At 48.4% G+C, this 19,577-nt stretch overlaps 1 protein-coding gene across 6 annotated transcripts in view; it reads right to left on the bottom strand.

Moving 5' to 3' along the window:
- FHOD3 (formin homology 2 domain containing 3) overlaps positions 1–19,577 on the bottom strand; it is a 459,983-nt gene that overhangs the window by 162,905 nt on the left and 277,501 nt on the right. For all 6 annotated transcript variants that reach the window (XM_046025395.1, XM_046025389.1, XM_046025392.1 and 3 more), the window contains exons 7-9: positions 15,045–15,156; positions 7,476–7,570; positions 872–1,015 (exon numbers count right to left, since the gene is read on the bottom strand). In XM_046025395.1, the coding sequence (XP_045881351.1) occupies positions 872–1,015; positions 7,476–7,570; positions 15,045–15,156 (351 nt within the window). The remainder of the gene's footprint in view (positions 1–871; positions 1,016–7,475; positions 7,571–15,044; positions 15,157–19,577) is intronic.

Genomic DNA, 19,577 nt, shown 5'->3' with positions numbered 1-19,577 from the left:
CTCTCCCTTTCAGCCCTTCCTTACTCACCAGCTGAAGGGAGAGTGTTAATAGAACAAACGCGTGTCAAGAAGTGAAGTAACAAACAGAGTTCGTCCCCTATGGTGTTTCCACTATTCTGATAGGAACAAGATACACAGGCCTATAGGAGCTCAGAACTGGAAATTGCAGAGGATTCTGCATGGAAGGTAAATGCTCTTACAGTTGCATTTTGAACTGGCATTGTGTAATACGAAAATGGATGGTAAAATCTATGCTAATATATTTTTTTAAAGATTTTATTTATTTATTTGACAGAGAGAGAGAGAGAGAGAGAGAGAGATCACAAGTAGACAGAGAGGCAGGCAGAGAGAGAGGGGAAGCAGGCTCCCTGATGAGAAGAGAGCCCGACGCGGGGCTCGATCCCAGGACCCTGAGACTATGACCTGAGCTGAAGGCAGGGGCTTAACCCACTGAGCCACCCAGGCGCCCCTATGCTAATATTTTAAATTTTTAATTTTTATTTCCTTACAAGGGCCTTAAATAGCAAATAAAAGACAGTAATGAGGCAAGAGAGATCAGAGAGGAAAGGGAAAAGCTGTGTAGTATCTTGAACAGTAAGCAAGTGACCGAGTGCCTCCTCCCTCAGGGGTTCTCACCTTTGAGGGAGCACCGGCAGTTCCTGGAGGCTTACACCACACAGATGGCTGTGTGCGCTCTCTGAGCTTCTGATCCAGGAGGTCTGGGGGGAGGGGAACCCCAGAAGCTACCTTCTGTAAAGCTCCCAGGTGCTGTGGATGCTGCTGCCCCATGCTCAGAACTACCCAACTAGAATGTGTCCACCTCAGCCTCTGACAAGCTGTACGACACCATCCAGAAGGTTTGTGCTGTTACCTCATAAATGTTCAGCTGTTCCACCAAGTCCAGGTCTGTCCCTTTCTTGTTCAAGTGCCGCTGGGACACAGCCGCAATGCCCAGCTCTTCTAGGCAGTCCACCACATCGTAGAAGCTGTCCTGGTCTGGCAACCCCGACAGTGTCTGAAGAAAGAACGGGACACGAACATGTTTTAGGGAACTGTCTCAAGGTTAGGCAGCGGCCAGAATTATAACTATATGGGACAAACCAAGACAGATGATCAGATCATTTCCGAAAAACTCCTTTAGTGTGGTAAGCAGAACACACCCCCAAAACCCACCCTGGTATATAGGTTCTGTATAATCCCCTTCCTTGAGTCTAAGCAGGACACTCCCATCACTGAAGTACATTATATGGCCATGGGGAAGGGATTTTACAGATATTCACCACCCAAAGCAGCTGATTTTGAGTTAATCACAGGGAAGATTATTCTGGGTGGGCCTGACCTAATCAGGTGGGCTGTTTTAAAGCAGGTTTAGGCATTTCCGGAGCTCAGAGACTAGGAGAGAGATGACCCTGCTGGCCCTGAAGCAGGAGCAAGCCACCACAAGTTCTCCAGCTGCAAGGAAATGCGCTCTGCCAACAACCACAAAAGCTTGGACGAGGATCCCAAGCCTCAGACCAGACTCCAGTCCTGGTCGATACCTTGACTACAGCTTCGTGAGACTATGAACAGAGGACCCGGTTAGGCGGTGCCTGGAGCCTGTCCCATGGAAACTATGAGATGATAAGTCTGTGTTGTTTTAAGCTGCTAAAATTGTGGTAATTTGTTATACGGCAATAGAAAACGAACACGCTCCGTGATGAGAAACTCCTGTTAGGATCAATCTACCGACAGCTGACGTTATAACAATGTAATGATTCCTTTATCTTTCAATTGGGTAGGCCTTCCCGTTGGTCTAAGAAATTTAGGAAAACATGAGAAATTTCAAAGCAGCAACCAAAAGACGAAAGGATAACCCAAGTGTGAGGCCGGGCGGGAGGTGGGGGGGAGGAGATGACGTCTCTTTGGATTCTGTGTCTCTTAAAAGAAGGGTGATTTCTCAGATGGGCCTTCTGCTCAGAACTGGAGAGACCCTCGAGGTGATTCACTGCAAGCCCTTATCTCATGAGAGGAGGGCTGGGGAGGAAAGGGGTTTGCCTGAGGGAACAAGCAGTTCCTGCAGACCTGGGACAGCCTCACCTCTCCTCACACACTCATGCTTCTGCACAAATTATTCTGGCCTGGAATTCCAAACACGGGTCTTTACTCCCTATTTCATTGTCTTTGTGTTTCTAAGAACCCTCCATGTAGATTTCAAAATTATTCTGAACTCAGAAAAGACCAACACTGTCCTAAGAACGGTTCACAGCACCAACTTTTCCAACGCTTCTATTTGGGGGCTACTAATAATCGGAAAGAACATCTCTATTCATGACCCAAATAATGGCTTTTTCCTTTCAATGCTGAGCGAAGAGGATACAACTTACTGCTGTTGAGCTCAGAAATGAGTGAAAAATAACGGGGACGGGATAACTTAGCCCATCAGGGGCGCCAGCAAGGACCTAGAGCAGCAGGCTGCAAACCAGTCAGACTCCGTAATAAACAGGTGCTCACACCTACGGGGCCAAGCGGGAAAGCACATGCCAGCACCTGCCAGTGTCAGGCAAGGCGGCACCTCCGCATTAGCTGACCACAGTCCCCGGAGGGGTCCCTGGCTCCTGACACTAAATGAGAAAGTATGCAGCCGTTCAAAGAATCCTGTCATCAGAACGACCCAACTCTGGTTTTAGTGAAAACCCTTGAACCTGTTAAAAGATGAGGAAAAGAAAACAGGACCCCAAGCCAGGGCCGGGCTGGTGCATGGAGATGCCCTGATGGCGGGCGCTGCCAAATTCCCCACTTGAGGAACTTAGGTGAGTTAACATTTAGTGTTGGATTTAAAACTTCCTACTCAACTGTGGAGGGCCACAAGGAGGCACAGAGGGCTCTCCTCTCCTCTCAGTTCCCTTCCCTTCTTCTTTCCCCTTTTCTCTGCTTATAAAAGTCTTCAAAGGGTTAAATTCCTCGACCTAATTCCCATTATCTTAGTGAGCCCAGCCATGATGGTTGGTGGGATGGGGTGGGGGTGGGGGGCTGTGGTTACTATTAGTCAAACAATTAGGTCCAAAGAACCAAACACACTCAGGGAGACTTATTCAATAATAGGTCCAGAAGTGAGGGTATGAAGAGGTCATTTGTCATTTCCACCATGAAAATTTGGGCTGGAGCCAAGCCCACATACCAACCCCTTTGACATGTGGCTACAGGGGAGATGGCCTTTTGCCACCTACAAACACAGGGGCTTTTCTCCAGTTACAGGGGAAGAGGACTATCCATCCTAGAAACACATTCACCTGTCTTCGCTGATTGTCTAACATGCCCAGCAAACTGTGCCATGCCCCCACCACTCCCTGGGTCCTATCCTCTCATTTCTACCTGACACCTCATGGTTAAACTGCCTCCTTCCGGCAAAGGTAGAGGTTACCCCCAGGAAGTCTGTGAGGCAGATGTCTCTTGATGCCTTCATTTTCAGATCACGTCCATGACCCCCTTTCCTGCTTTCTCTCAAACCTCATCCTTCTGGGGCTGGTGACAGGTAAACCTTCAAAGCCATCTCTCCGAGGGAGAAATTTCTGTCCTAAAGGACATGTTTTTTGCCTCTCCTGGGTTCTCCCTGATTGCATCAAATCTTTCTTACAGGATGCAATCAGTGTGGCAAATGCCTGCACACAAAATTTCAGAGCAACATTATAAGAGCAACATTATTTGTGAACTCCAAAAGCTATAAAAACCCAAGTCTCTTTCAGTGGGAGAACCCACTGTGGTGTATCTGCAGCAGCAGAAAGGAGCAACCGTTAACACCCTCCAGAGCAGATCGGCCTCAAAGGCGTTATGCTGAGTGACAGCAGCCAGCCTCAAGGGTTACATCTATCCTGTATGGTCCCTTTCGACGGGGATGAAATGACAAACTACAGTGCTAGAGAACGGTTGTCAGGGTAGGAAGAGGCCATCAGGAGATAATGATAAAAGGCTAACACGAGGGAGATCTGGAGGGAGAGGGGAATGTTCTATATTCTGTGAAGGGTATGCATAGCTAAACAAGTTTTACAGCTGACACAGCTGAATTTTTTTTTTTTTTTTACAAGTTTCTGGTATGGTAATTAGCAATAAATGAAATGTAAAAACAAAGGTGAGCACTCAGCATGAATCCCATCCAGCTTACCTGCCCCCCCCACCCCCTTCCCTGAAAGCTCCAGGCCAGCCTCCCAGGAAGAGGAACAGTAATACTTCTTGTGACTCAGGCCCCCTCATCAGCCTCTTCCTTTCCTATATGGTGGTCAGTACCTGAGCACCTCAAAGTGGGGGGTTCGCACTGAGAGGGTTTCAGCTGGATCAAGACAGGGCATTGCAGAATGTTAGCGTGCAGGCTGAGAAATGGTTAGTTTCTGATGTTCCTTCAGATCTGAGAACATGGGGTCAGGGGGTAGGAGCAGGAATGGGGGGTTAGTTTGGAACTTGGAAACCCCCCATTAATGTCCCTGTTCAACAAAGAGAGCAGACACCAGCCTCAGAACCCTAAGCAGGCTAAAATGTAGCACCCTTGTTTTGTCATAAAAATGTTCCTGTTTTGAATTCCATGTTGTTAGTCCATCTTCAATTTTGTTGAAAGAAAACTTAGAAAAGCAATATAATAATTTCCCAGATTCCAGAGTCTGAATTTTTTCCAGACCTGTATTAACATTTTGGTGTATTTTTTTGTTTGTTTGTTTGGGATCTCAGAAGATTTTACTCACTGGGGCACTAAACAGGACTAAAACTCAACAAAGGAAAACAAACCCAGCATGGATGCCAGTGGTTTACTTGACCTTTTGGGGGCAAAGGATGACATTTGGAGTAATGTCCATAAGACTTTCCCCTGAGCCAGAGCTAATGAAAGATGAGACAAAACCGCCAGAGAGGAAAAGTAAGCAAGGAATTCCTGGACATTAAGCACCATCTGATGCCAAGGAGAATGTGACATGCGCTGGGTCCTGGCCAGCCACTGGCAGCAGAATGCCTACCCCCACCCAATGCTGCTGGGACCCTCAGCACCGCCCAGCATACCCTCCGCCAATAGGATGGGTAGTACTGCAATGGAAAACACCAGACAAGAGGGAAAATTCCATCTTTGCTGAAGTCCATGGTTTCCAAAACAATGTCAGTGACTGAAAAGGACAGGAAATAGATGATCTTAATCTTAAAAAACAACAACAACAACAACAACAGAAAATTGCTTTTAAATTGCAAAGTAAAATGAACTCACGAAGACAGTTGAAAGCATAAATGGAATTCTTAGGATTATCCTACAGAAAAGTACTGCCCATTCCTCATCAGGACCGTAGAAGAATTTCGGGTGTCCTCACCAACAGATGGCATTTCATTAAAAAGCAATCCCTGCCAATAAGCCCCGGGGAAAAATGTTTGTTGTTTTACTATATATTTCTTTTCATCTTAATAGATTTCATGTCCTTCATTTTTCCACTGGGTTCTTAATATATTGAGGGTTGTATAATTTTCTACCCCACTCTTTGCAAACAATGTCCTAAGTTGCCACTTGCCCTTAGTTTTTGTTTGTGGTTTTCATTTTATAAATAAGGTCTGTTTATAATTTTATGCAGTGAAATATTTAAAAAGTCCTTCCCTTTGGATTCTTTTTGACAGGTTTGATGATTAACATAATCTTCTCCTACCAGAGACAAACTAAACTTCACCTCTACCTCTTAATCTTCCACTGTTTGTTGTGTTACATTGAACGCTTTACTTTGTCTGGAATTTATTTCAGTATTGGTCAAAGGAAGTATTTGGTTATTTCCATTTGGCACAGCCCCACCCCCAATCATGAATGACGCTAAGCCACGCCCTGCGACTGCAGTCCTAGAGGGAGTTGTTCTGCGTAACGAGATCTCTTTCAGAGCTCCTCTGCTCCCATCATCTGTCTGCAGAGGAAAGAGCCAGGACCACATTGTTTTAATCCTGAGAGCCTGCACAACAGTTAAGTATCTAGTGGAAATTACTTCTCATGATGCTTTCTACTACTGTGTTCCCAGCTCATCAGAGGAAATGTTTCTCTAGATGTACTTCATGAAGAGGTTCTAAATTTTCTCTGCATCACTGCAGTTTGTATGGTAGGCCTACGTCCAGCACCTCGGGGAGGAAAGGCAGGCCAGTGGGGTGGTTGGTGTGATTCCTGGGGTGTAGGGCAGAGCCATGTGCAGGACATTTTCAAGGAGAAAGGGACTCTGGTCCCGAGAGAGGGCTGTCCCAGGGCAGCATGGTGTCAGCACCCTCTCCAGGGAGGGATCCTTAAGACAGCTACTGCCCTCCCCAGCCAGTGACCAGGAGGGATGTGCTGGGAGGGAGGAGAACACAAGGGTGATAGCACCTCCACAAAAGGACGGGATCCACCCTCCACAGTGAGAATTCAATAAGCAGTGAATAAAGGCTGCCTTCATTTCTCCTGAGCTGTAAGCTATTTTCTTAGGGTAAAATTTGCGATTTATATTCTTTTTTAAAAAATTATTTGAGAGAGAAAGAGAGAGGAAAAGAGCATGCATGCATGAGCAAGGGGAAAGGTAGAGGGAGAGAGAGAGAGGAAAAGGATCTTAAGCAGACTCCGTGCTGAGCATGGAGCCCAAGTGGGGCTCGATCCTACGACCATGACTCGAGCCAAAACCAAGAGTCAGATGCTTAACTAACTGAGCCACCCAGGAGCCCCCAAACTTCTTAATTTATATTCTTAAGGAATAATGTTTTTAAGGGGGACATCATGGTAAGAAAAGTAATCATGAAGTTCTCACTGTCATTTTTCTGGTTTCGTTAGAAAAAAAAAAACAAAGCAGAGAAAGCCCACACACAGTCCCAGGCCTGCACACGCACGTGCACCAGCGCACACGCATGCACACACACCTCGTGCAGCTGGAAAGTGTTTCCTCTGGCAAACAGCAGCGCTGCAGCCACGGGTCTAGCTGCCAACATGGGGCCTAGGTGATGTGGCTCTTCCTCCGAGGTTAAACTGTAGATTTTCACATTGTGTTAGTTCCCTGGGGGGCCGTCGTAACAATGCAACACCAACTGGGTGGCTTAAAAGAGCAGAAATGTATTTTCTCACAGTTTGAGAGATGAGAAGTTTGATATCAAAGTGTCAGGGGGGCCATGCTGTCTGAAGGCCCAGAGCAAGGCCGTACCCCGTGTTCTCCTACATTGGCTGCTGGCAATCCTGGGCATTCCTTGGCTAAGAGATGTATCCCTACAATCTGCCTCTGTCTTCACACAGCCATCTTCCTCACATACATGTGCAGACATCATCTTCCCTCTTTGTGTGTCTCTTTTCCTCTTCTAAGGACACTGGTCATGTGGGATTGTGGCCCACCTGAATGACCTCATCGTACCTTGACTGTATCTGCAAAGACCCTATTTCCAAATACGTTTGCATTCACAGATATTCATAAGGGTTAAGACGTCAACATAACTGTATCCCCTCAAAGGGGATATAATACAACCCTTAGCAGTCATCAACCAACCTTGTTCACTAAAGTCATCGCATAAACCAGCAGCTCTGTGTCGACCCCATCTTTTTCCTCCAGGATTTCCATGATATTTGACCAGGGCTTGACTCCTAGGAATAAAGCAAAAATCATTAAAAATGGCAAGTCAATGCTTCTCATCCAACTCATCACAGTTTATCCAAAGATGTATCACCCAACGATGGCAGTGTCCTTTGGTCGCCAACTTTCAAAGTGTGACACTATCCTTAGGGTGAACGTCAATAATTTGTCAATAATATACCACATCATTCTCATCCATTTGAAAATGTTACCCTTTATTTTCCACGTGGCTTTCGATTTGCCTGAAAGTTCCCTTTATATTAAAAATGCAATTTGAAAAAAATCCATTCCTGTGCATTTCACTCTCCAAGCATGGAAACTCCTGATAAATACTCTTTGTGTGTCCAGCAGCATGTTAGGCTCTGATCCCCTACAAGGAAAGGGGACACGGGAGATCTTTACATTCACTCAAACAGTGGACTCCCAAGAAATACCAGTGAAATCTGTATAGCAAGCATTTCAAGAACAGAAGTATATTAAATCTATTCAAACCAGGTACAAATACTCTTTAAGCCTCAATAGGCTACAAAGAACCAACCTCACCAAGAACCTGTCCTTAATACCCTGTCGGTGCTCAAACAGCATTTGTGCCAATAGTCGCCGAGGGCCCGGCTCAAAAAGTGGCTCTTAAATGGGGTTCTGCAAGTGAAGGCTCAGGGGTGGTTATTCCCTGGCTCCCAGAGACAGCAGCAGGAAAACCCATCACATTCAGGACTGCCAAGTCAAGGCCAAGGTCACAAAGGGGATATAAAATCTGGACGTGATTTCCTATGTTTGAGATAAACATTTGAAGTGAAGTATTGCCTTGCCCTTGGCATGCCTGCTCTCTCTATAAAGATCTCAAAGGGATATTGCTTATTTTTGCTGGTAACAGTAAATCCCGAAATACTGTAAAATCTGTGGCTTCCACATGCAGGTTCTTGGATGGGTTATGTCAGAGCAGATCTGCTGGCCTTGAGAACAAAGCTCCCCGAGGGCAGCAGTGACCTCTGTCTTATCTCTTCGCACAGTCTGGCACATAATAGGTCTGAAGAGTAAGTGGGGGTTTTTGAGAGGGTATGAGGCAGGTTAAGCGGGAGGTGGTTTTTTGTTTTTTGTTTTTTTTTTAAAAGATTTTATTCATTCACGGGGCGCCTGGGTGGCTCAGTGGGTTGAAGCCTCTGCCTTCAGCTCAGGTCATGGTCTCAGCATCCTGGGATGGAGTCCCGCATCGGGCTCTCGACTCAGCAGGGAGCCTGTTTCCTCACCGCACCCCCCCCCCCCCCCGCCTCCTCATGATCTCTATCTGTCAAATAAATAAATAAAATCTTTAAAAAAAAAGATTTTATTCATTCATTTGAGAGAGAGAGAGTACAAGCAGGGGGAGAGGGAGAGGCAGAATGAGAAGCAGACTCCCTACTGAACCAGGAACCCAACATGGGGCTCCATCCCAGGACCTGGAGATCATGATCAGAGCCAAAGGCAGACGCCCAACCATCTGAGCCATCCAGGTGCCCAGGCAAGAGCACCTTTAAAAGAGTCAGAGGGCAAATGCACACAGTAAGAGTCGGAAGGAGATCAGGAGAATTTTATTTATTTTTTTATTTTTTATTTTTTAAAGATTTTATTTATTTGTCAGAGAGAGAGAGAGAGTACACACAAGCAGGCCGAGAGAGAGGAGGAAGCAGGCTCCCTGCCGAGCAAGGAGCCGGATGCGGGACTCGATCCCAGGACCCCAGGATCATGACCTGAGCCGAAGGCAGCGGCTTAACCAACTGAGCCACCCAGGCGTCCCAAGATTTTATTTATTTATTTGACAGAGATCACAAGTAGGCGGAGAGACGGGCAGAGAGAGGAGGAAGAAGGCTTCCCGCTGAGCAGAGAGCCCGATGCGGGGCTCGATCCCAGTCCCCTGGGATCACGACCTGACCTGGAGGCGGAGGCTTTAACCCACTGAGCCACCCAGGCGCCCCACGGAGATCAGGAGAATTTTAAAAAGGAACAGGCACTACTATATGATGTTAAGAACACAGATATAGTTTAATATAGAGGTCTGCTGGCTCTCCTAGGTAGCAAACAGAAAGCCTTTTCCTGGGGCAAAACTGCCCTGTTGGTCAGAACTAGGCAAGCTTCTCTAACTCTTTCTAACTCCAAGCACAAATGCATGACCCCTTGCCCGCTAACTGCTGACGTATCTCCTGGCTGATATTTACCATCAAACTATTCTGAAGTCCACACCTGTTCTTCAAGCCCCAGCAAAGTAACTGTTTCTGCCCTCATGATAGGCAATCTTTATGGTCAGGAGGTCTTGGGTCCCTCTGTCCAGTTGCCATTCAAGCACTCCAACCACTTCTGTGTTTAGGACCAGCACACCTGGCATTACTCACGCTCCGCTCCCAACCTCAGCATAAAACACGGGTTCTAGAGGGTTACTCTCATACGGTTATGAGGGAGACTGCAGGAGCTAGCATTGAAGCTAAGCATTTCCGATGGTCCTAGTGGACCCAGAACGGCTTTTTGGGTGCATGCTTTCAGCCAAAGATGCCAAAGATACCATAGGGAAGGAAAAGTCAACAAGCAAAGGCAGGCTCCCAAAGAGAGGGAAGTGCAGCCAGACCATCTCTTCTCTCTCACCTACAGACATACTCGTGTGCACGCCATTTAATCCTTTATAACGAACACACTCAAACACTGGTTTGATTTAGTCAAAAAACTTCACTGAAACATGTGTTCTTCAGCTGTGGTATCTGATTACCTTTTAGGGACTTCATAGCCTGGAAACTTGCATCTATTTCTACAATGTCAAGATGAATGTTTACTCTCCTTTGATTATCTTGGGGCCAGAAAATGGGAAACATTTAAAAGAAAGAAGGTGAAGGGGAGGCATCATTTTGGTGCAACACATCAGCCTTGACAGGGTTCAGGCTGGCCCATGGGAAGCACCGGGGGCTCAGCTTCCAGGAGCTGCACCTGCTGGAATTAAATGGTCCAGGTCAATGCCCCCGCCCGACCTCCGCTTGCTCCACACAGAGGGTGTCTGTGTATCTGTGTGTGTGTGCGTGTGTGTGTGTGTGTGTGTGTGCAGGGGGTGGTCCTGTGGTTAGAACTGTAAACCATATGATCTGACCCCTCTACATAACAGAGAAAGAAACTGAGCCCCAGAGAACGGGAATGAACAGAGGCTCAGGGAACGCATCTGGACAGGAGTGATCGTGTCAACCTTGGAGAATCTCCAGAGCTGTTGGGAAGACAAAGCACTTTGTCTTTTCACCTCAGCGCTCATGAAGTACATTAGGAGACGATGATTTCCTTAACCGTGACCTCTGTCGGTCTCCAGCTCCTCCCCAGACACCAGCTCTGGGAGGAGAGGCTCCACGAGAGCCCGTTTTTTCCTCTAGTGTTTCAAGCACACCACTGGCACTTAGATGTTTATTGAACAAATGAGTTTTATGCGAAAAATATTTGGTGCAGTGTCTGTTACGTAACAGGCACTTGAATATCAAGTAGTTATTGTCACAGGGGCGGGCGGCGGTGGTGACACCCACGCTTACCCAGCTGGCTTCTACAGGCTCCCAGGCAGGGCCCCTCTCTCAGCCCAGAAGCAAGCACAGCGCAGAGGACGCAACGCATTCTCCCTCCGACTTTCCTCCCAGGTCTCGGTGGTGACGGCTCCCTTCCAAAGAAAGATATTTAGCCCAATGCCTCATATTCGAGGGGGTCTCACACCCCGTCAGAAGGGCACCATGTTTTGTGTCTTTCTACATGACTGACAAATACACTTAACACGTATGGTTCTGCCACAGAAAACCACGGAAGCAGAGCTTGGGTTTCAGCACCGAACTCCCACCATGCCCTGGGAGTGCTTCACAGATCAACAGATCCTCGAGCAGAAGTCAGAGACGGGATGGCTCCAAGGATGGCTGGATTCATCTCCACTGTTACTCATGTGTGATCAACACCTTTAGGAATGATGTCGTATCTCATTACTTCACAGCCCAGTGAAAATGGAATTTCTTCAAAAGCTGTGCTGACCCCCAAAACACTTGCTGACCCAAGTGCTGACTTGAGATTTAGGATTGAAATTTCAAAGTCAGTTCCCCAGGCTGGTCACTTGCCCCACTCTCTATCCAAGTGGCAAATCAGAGAGTCAGTGGGAAGGGCACCTTCCCAGAGGAGCAGCGGGTTCGGTTCTCAATCAGTTTCCTGCCGCCCCCCACAGGGACAGTCTCAGCAAAAGGGAGTCTCTGATGATGGCAAAATGACAGAGCAAGGCGCTCTCACAGGCGCCTGTCCACACTCACGGCTTTTTTCTCCTCCTGCCACACCCTGTCCACTAGGATGGGAAAATGACCCAAAGATGCCAGGAGAGAGGTGACCGAGAAGTCTGAGCAACCTCTAGGGGACTGTGCCATTCCCCAGACATGAGCGCCGGCCCCCCTCTCCATTACCGCCCCCGAGCAGACAGGCCGACAGCCTGGCTCAAAGGGGCTATATTTCATTTTCCTTAATTCGTAGACAGTTATTAGGCCCTATGATGGACTTAGACGCCTCAGCTTCTCGCCCTGCTCCGCGGCTGGCCCACTCCTGGCCAAGGGCGAACCAGGCACATGCACAGGACACACCCTTCTCGGTAACCCCCGTGCAGCGTGTGTTGCCTTTACAAAGCAACCAGACGAATTTGTTCTGGACGTCATTCACTGGAGGCGGTGCTCATTTTTGAGGACTCCCAGCTTGTTGGTTTTCTTTGCTGGTTATTTAAATCTGACAGTTTTCATCATCCAAAAGAGTCCTTTCTAATAAAACAAACAAACCAACCCCGTCTACACTTCAGCACATCCCATCCCCACCCTAGCCCACAGAAGAATGGATCTGAAGCCACTTGGAGGAGTAAAACTTATGGCCTATTTAAACTTGTGCACCGACAGACGTGCTCTGTTGGCCCTTAGTCACCTGGCACCTCTGTCTAGCCCTTCACCCAGCTGAAAGGGAGATGGAGAGCGGCTTCTAAACCATCCAGGTAGAAACTCAGCTGGGGGGCACGGTGCTCTCTGCAGAGCACCATGACGTAGTGACATGTTTAATTCCATCACGGGGCTCAGGAACAATTTTCCTAGCAGTAAAATAGGATGATGTTATATGTATGCATTACAAAATCATGGCCAAGACCACACATGTCCACAGAGAAACATGCTATTGAACCACGTGATGGGCCATGTCTGAGTTTTTCCATTTTTATTCAGCTGCAGGCGCTCAGTACCAGACAGATGGCAGCAGCCGCCAAGAAATTAAGAAATTGGATAGGCAAACCATCAAGTTGAGAAAACAATCCATTAGCTGCTGCTGCTTCTCTTTTTTCCTAAACAAGTTGAGAAAAGATGGCCTTCGCTTTGTCTTGGGAGAGACACTGAAGATAGCAGAGAGCCTCAGGCTGGGCTGATTGATGGAATCTTAGATGTGGTATCAAGCGGTTATCACTCCTCTACCCAACCTCCACCCCTTTAAACACACACACACACACACACACACACACACACACACACACCCCTTCAAAGAATGTGAAGTCTAAGGAAGAAAATTCTATACTCCCAACTCAATGAAGTTGAAGGAAGACCCCCAAAACCCCAAGCAAGACCCCAAGGTCGTGAGAAGGCTTATCCCTTAAATTCAGCCCCCATGAAAAGGGTTCATGGGTTAGGTTACATGAAATTTAGGACTGTAGAACAAGAAGTCCATTAACTGTCCTAATGTAATCCCCAAAGTTGAGGGATGGAGTATGACCCCTCCAAGGACCAATAAAATGGTCTGCCTCGCTGTCTTCCCATATGCCCCCACTTTGGCCCTAAGCCTCATTAATTGGCCCTGGAAACACAAACCCTGGTTTCTGAGGAACTGGCGGACTTCACTAAGGATTCTCAGCTGGCCCCATAATCTGCTCTTGGCCATAAGAGATTTAAACTGAGGCACCAGATGGAAACGCACTGTGGTAGAAACACACAGGCCTGCCCCAGTCTGCGATCCATCTTCCAGATTCACGGCCCCTGTCCACACACGAGGGGGTGTCTCCCTCATACCTCCTTCCCGTGCACAAGCCTGGAGTTACCTCTAGCCTGCCATCCACCATGCCTCGTGCTGACATCTGCTTCTGCATTCGTGGAAAACGTATGGGAGCTCAATTTATGGCCCTGGATGGCTTTCATTAGCTTATCTGCAAACTGCTGAAGCAACTAGTGAGCTACTTTATCTCACCTTTGGATTCAGCCCTGGAAGGTGGGTCTCAGCAATGCTGAGTCAGAGATACAAATGGTTTGAATCAAAGAGTGCTATCTAGGCCCCTTGTTTTTGACAGTTGTATGTGGGCTGATTTGTGCATAAGTGTGTGCCCAGAGACACATACATGAAACTGTAAGGAAATATACCAACATGTTAACCATTATTTCTGTCTGGTGAGATTACAGGTGATTTGTTATGGTCTCTTTTATACTTTTTCCCCAATTACCATTATAAAAAGAAAGAAAATGTTACCAAGTTTTTGTTCTTCTTGCGTCTTTGCGGGGAGGATAGTAGCAATAATAATAATATCCTGCTGGAGAACAAACCCCCAATTCTTTTTAAAAGGACGAAACCAAAACATCCTAACATTTTAGCTTCAGACTTCACAATATTCTAGGGCCCACAGCAGGTTACACACTAAGCCAAATCCAAAGGCCTGTATGGAAGGCCTGCCTGCTGTGGGCCAGCTAGGTGCTAGGACCCCAAGAGGAGAACCAAAGATCCTGCCTCCCTCCAGCAGGGCGCACACTCATGGGAAGCATCAGTGACAACAACACAGTGGAGACGGGGACATATGGGGGTCTGAGTGACTGACCCATGCTAGGGTAGGGGCTGTGCAGGCCAGATGGAAGGTGGGGGTGGCAGATGGACAGGGGCTGGACGGTCAAGGGTCAGTTGCAGGGTAGGGACCTAATTCTGTAGGTATTGGGAAGCGACTGGCAGGGAAACAATATAACCAAATTTGTGTTTTAGAAGAATCCGCTGATCGCAGAGGTGAAGGATGCCAGGTGACCATGGAGAGGGCCCCAGTAGGGGGTATGAGATGGAGGGAAGGAAGGGAGAACATTCATGGAACATCTAAGGGTCAGAGCTGATAAAGCTTGTGTGAGAGGAGTGGAGAAAGGAGACACAGCAACCGGGACAAAACGGGAAAGGGGAGGAGGAGCTGGTTCTCTGGGTTCAGCAGAGGGGCTGGGGACAGGGCATAGACGTAAGCTTGGGTCTGACCTGACCTGGGTAAGCCCACAAATGCTTTTCTTTGCACTGTTAAACCATGCTCCATCCCTGATCTTCGTGTGCTTACGATCTAAAAAATATGTTCCCATATTTTTTAGCAGGGAGTCCGCACAAAGGGAATTCTGCTCATTCTCAATCCTGTTTCAAGCATGTTAAAAACGGGAGCCCGCCTCCAGCAGACATGCCCACCTCGATGGAATAGCGAGTGTGACCACTTACCCCTTTTGGTGTCCACAGCAGAGACAGCCTGGATCAGAAGAGGCGCATTAGACTCGGAGTACTCCACGAACACGAGCAGCAGCTTCAGGGCTGTCTTCACCACCAGCCGGAACTGCCCAGAGAACAGAAAAGTATCACGTAGTTGTGGACGCCTGTGGGCACCCGAAGGCAGGCTGGTCCCCCATGCTTGCTTTGGCCTGGGGAACTCTTCTCTGCGGGCACACAGAACGCTTTGCCGGATGTGTCAGGAGCAGGAATTAATAGTAGCTCCATTGCACAGATCAGGAAACTGAGGCACAGACTATCCCGCCCATGGCTGGAAACAACCAGAATTCGAACCCAGGGCCTCTGGCTCCAGAGCTCACACCCTGGGGTCTCTTGACAGACAAGGTAGCCCTTCCCACAGCAGGGGCTTTGTTTTATCCAGACTAGAATGCTGTGAGGTAGGAACTATCACAACTCTCGTTTTTCCAGTAAGGAAGCAGGCACAGCAAGGTAAAGGATTTGCCCAAAGCCACACCATAGAGCTGAGGCAAGCAGGAATCTGAACCAAGTCCCGTCCTGCTGGGCCCAGGGCACAGCATTCGTGAGGAGCCACCCACAGCCCAGGGGTCTCCTGTCACACAGGCTGCAGGTTACGCACCCAGAGAAATCCCTGAGCCTCTCAGCTGAAGCTTCGACAGCCCTGGGGGGTACCTGTGGCAGCCTTGGGGGAGGGGTTTTCCAGGTCACCCCCCTCCCCATCCCCCCGGGTGCTGCTGCCACAATTCAATTCGTTATCTATACTCTCCCCTCCCAGCCCCCCACCTGCCAAGAACCTCCTCCCAAAGGAACTCACCCACCCACTGTCTCCTGGAAATGGGTTCGAATCATGCATCTGAGAAAGGGGAAGCCTACTCTGGGCTACCATCCCGCCCTAGTCATTTGCTTGACAATGCCCCACCCCGCATAAAGTAACACCTTGGGGAAGGGGGGGTGCTATTCTGCATCGCATCAGGACCCAGAACCGCATTTGGCATGGAGTGGGCTCTGCGAGCTTTGCTCCCTGAATGAATGAGAGTGACCAATCAGTGCACGACCCCTCATCTCTATCTCCTTCGTTGTGTGGAATCAGCTCCAGGTTCTCCACCTGCAGCCCAAGGAAGACCAGGGCCTCCCGGAAGTGACAGCTCACAGCAAAACACTAGGGACACATGCAGATTTCACAAGGAACTTGGAGCATTGTACACCCCACAGCGAACAGCATCAAAACATCCCCCATATGAGGTCATCTCCCCAACGTCATGCAAACACGTCGACTGACCCCCTTGCCCTTGCTCCTCTGGCATACTTCCCTAGTAATCTCTCTTCTCCTTGACTCCACATCTCTCTCCAGCCACTGCCTTGGCTCTCAGCTCCCCTTTAACAGAAAAACTCTTCCAAAGGATTGCCCCACTCCCTGGCTCCTCTTCCTCACTTCCCACAGACTCCTCGACCCAACCTGACAGGGCTTACATCACCATGGAGCAAATTAAATTTCCTCCTCATAGGGTTGCCAATGGCCTCCATGTTGTCCAATCTAATGGCTGCTTCTCTGCTTACTGAAGCCCCTAACAGCACAGGACACAATTGCTCCCTCCAAGAACAGTTTCCTGTCACCATGGCCGAACCCAGGCTCTGACCTGAGTGGCCACTCCTTTGCTGGCTCCTTCTAGGGTACTCGACCTCTAGGTGGGGGAACGTTCACTCCTGCATTTTTCCCCTTCTCTTTCCATATACTCTCTCTAGGTGTGTCCAACCAGTCTCTTGGGTTTAAATTCTATCTCTGATTCAAAGGCCTGACCAAGCTCCTGGGCTCTGACACCCACATGACCCCTGACATCGCTACTCATACGCTAACAAGCACCTCAAATTCAGGCGGCCAGAAGACAACTCTTAATCTCCCCCATGTGCTCATTCCATCCCACCTGCCATCCCAGCCCGTTCCCTCCACTCCCCGTGTCAGCTCCAGGTCCCGCCACACACTGAGCGGCCATGCGAGGGTTACCCTGCACTTTTCTCGCCGGGGCCCCTCCACCATCGTACTGAGGACAAGCAGCGTCTTGATCTTCCGTGCTTGCCACCCCGAAAACGGAATTCTTTAGAGGGCTCTAAGCTCTTTAGTGGGTTTTTACCTGCATAACTTGAGCCTGGCATTCAGCCCTCTGCTCCCAAACTAGGCGCAGACTGAATTCCAGAGTATTTTTTTCACCCACAAGGTTGGGGGTAGAGGGGAGGGCAAGGCATAATGAACTGTTCTATCTTTGTATGTTTAGAACTGTAGACAGTTTTTCAAGTAAATAAAACAACCTAGCAAGCCCGGGCAACATCCTCCGTGGGCAGACTATTACGAAGTACATTAAGCCTTCTCAGTGCCTTCCTGGGCAAGATCCTGGCTGGTGCCCACCCCACTCCTCCCATGAACTGGTCTCAGCAGGGAGCCCCCCTGGTGCCCCTCTCCTCAAGGTTCTTTCTGAGCATCTCTGTGGTCACAAGATCTTGGGCAACACAGTCCCAGGGATTTGCTGTTTTCCAGCAAAGTCTTTTTTATTGGTCTCAACATGTCTATTCATGTTTGCTTCTCCTTTGCTGTAGAGGCTCTGTTTGGAGCACTTTTGGCATTGTGTTTTTATTAAAAAAATAAAAAAAATTCCAAACTCTTCTGATTCATGATTTTAGGCTTCTATCGAGTCTAAGTTTACATTTATGTGTGTTTGGAAGCCTTACTATCTGAAATTAACAAACATGTTGGATAGTTAAACTGCTTTAGAAAAAAGAGCAGAACGTGAATTTATGGAAATGCATGGTACTAATTGCAAGCATGTCCTAACTAATCACCAAATATGTCCAGCAGGACTCCTCCCCAGAAATACCTTATTAGCATTACTGTAGAGACTTGAAAGTAATAAAAGCACATTACTTTAAATAGGTTTCTACATCAACCCTTATTTATCCAGAAATCATTTAATTTGATGCCCACAAGTATCTGGAATGCAGTCAAAACCCTCCAGAGCCTTGGAACAGCCACAGCGGAGGCCACACACCCATTCCTCCAAGTCCAAACACGCTGCTCATCGCAAAGCTCTTAAAAATCCACATTTGGAGCCATCGTGCTGATCTGAGACCCATTCTAATACGAATGGCGAAGGAGGTTGCCAGCCCGTGTCCACTGGGAAGGGACAAACCACAGGAGAGCGACAGACCGGAGAGGCAGGGCCCGTGTGGCAGCAAGAGCAAGGACCACAAATGAGGAAGGTGGGGGGCAAGCGGCACGGGGGCCAGCACACACCCCATGGCCCGGCTCAGCCACTGAAGGCTCCTCCAAGGGATGAGGCACTGTCCCTCCAAGGTGAACTGTTAGATTTTCAGCTCTGCCCGGTGCTCCCTCATGTTCTAATGACAGGTTTCACTGCAGTGACTTACAGGCTCCAACACAGGCCCATCTGTCTACACCGAAGGAAAGTCCATAGGAATCGATTCTCGTTCTTAAGGTACATGGATCACATGAGAACAGAGAGCAACCAGTCATAAAACAGTTCAAGGAGTACAGGGCAAAAAGGAGTCAGTCTCAGAAGGAGTGGTGCTAGGCCAAGTGGGCAAATCCCTCTCATCTGGAGGGTTCTGAGTGACCACCTGCTAAGGCAGAAGAAATTCAGAACCTAGATGGTGGTAGAATGGCTAACCCCTTTTAAGGTCCCTCCCATCGCAGGAGGCTGTGCTGCCGCTTTCAACAACTTCGAATGCTTTCCAGATGGCCAGCACCCAGCAGGGTTCTATGAGGGGCTAACAAAGCCATGGTGCTGGCTTCACGGAGATGGTCGTCTCGCTGCTGAGACAGCACTGAGTGTACCTCTACATGCCACAACTAGCGTCCTCTATACGACAAGCCCTCCGAACCAGGCTGCTGAGGACAGAGAGCACTTGCCAGAAAACAGCCCTGACAGTGGGCAGGGAGCATCAGTAGAACTGGCGTGGAACTGATCCAGATGCCTGTGGGCTTCCACGGGAGAGAAAAGCCGAGTGACGGCCCTCGGGTCTGAGCTCCCACAGATAATGCCACTTCCTGCGGGCTAGACGAAACACGCGGGGTCTACATTCAGCCTCGGAGCCACAGGTTCCCTGCCTTCCACGTAATTACATTCTAGGGAATACTAGTATTCTATTTTAACACTAGTCCATTATAATAAATTATGCTTTATATTGCTCTAAAACATGTAGCTAAATCACAGTATTTAACGGGACTCCGAGACAACCCCTTTGTTATGAGGGCAGGGCAAGAACGCGCAGCCAGCTGCGAATTGTGTTTCTCTTAAGTATTTAGCACACTTTGGGGGCCACTGGGCTGGGTTTTCCTTTCCGCCGCAGCTATCATTTTGCACTCCGATCTCACTCAGCATGAAAGAGAGGCCATGAGTCTTCAGAGGAACAGAGATGCTTTTGACCAAAGGATGTAATATTTGTCGGGTTAAGCCTCAGTCCGGGGACTGAGCCTCCAGATTCCATAAACAGCGTAGG

This window comes from Meles meles, chromosome 12 (assembly GCF_922984935.1).
Source record: "Meles meles chromosome 12, mMelMel3.1 paternal haplotype, whole genome shotgun sequence".
NCBI lineage: Eukaryota > Metazoa > Chordata > Mammalia > Carnivora > Mustelidae > Meles > Meles meles.
The sequence above is the reverse complement of the archived record's forward strand: the minus strand, read 5'-3'. Positions and strand labels throughout refer to the sequence as shown.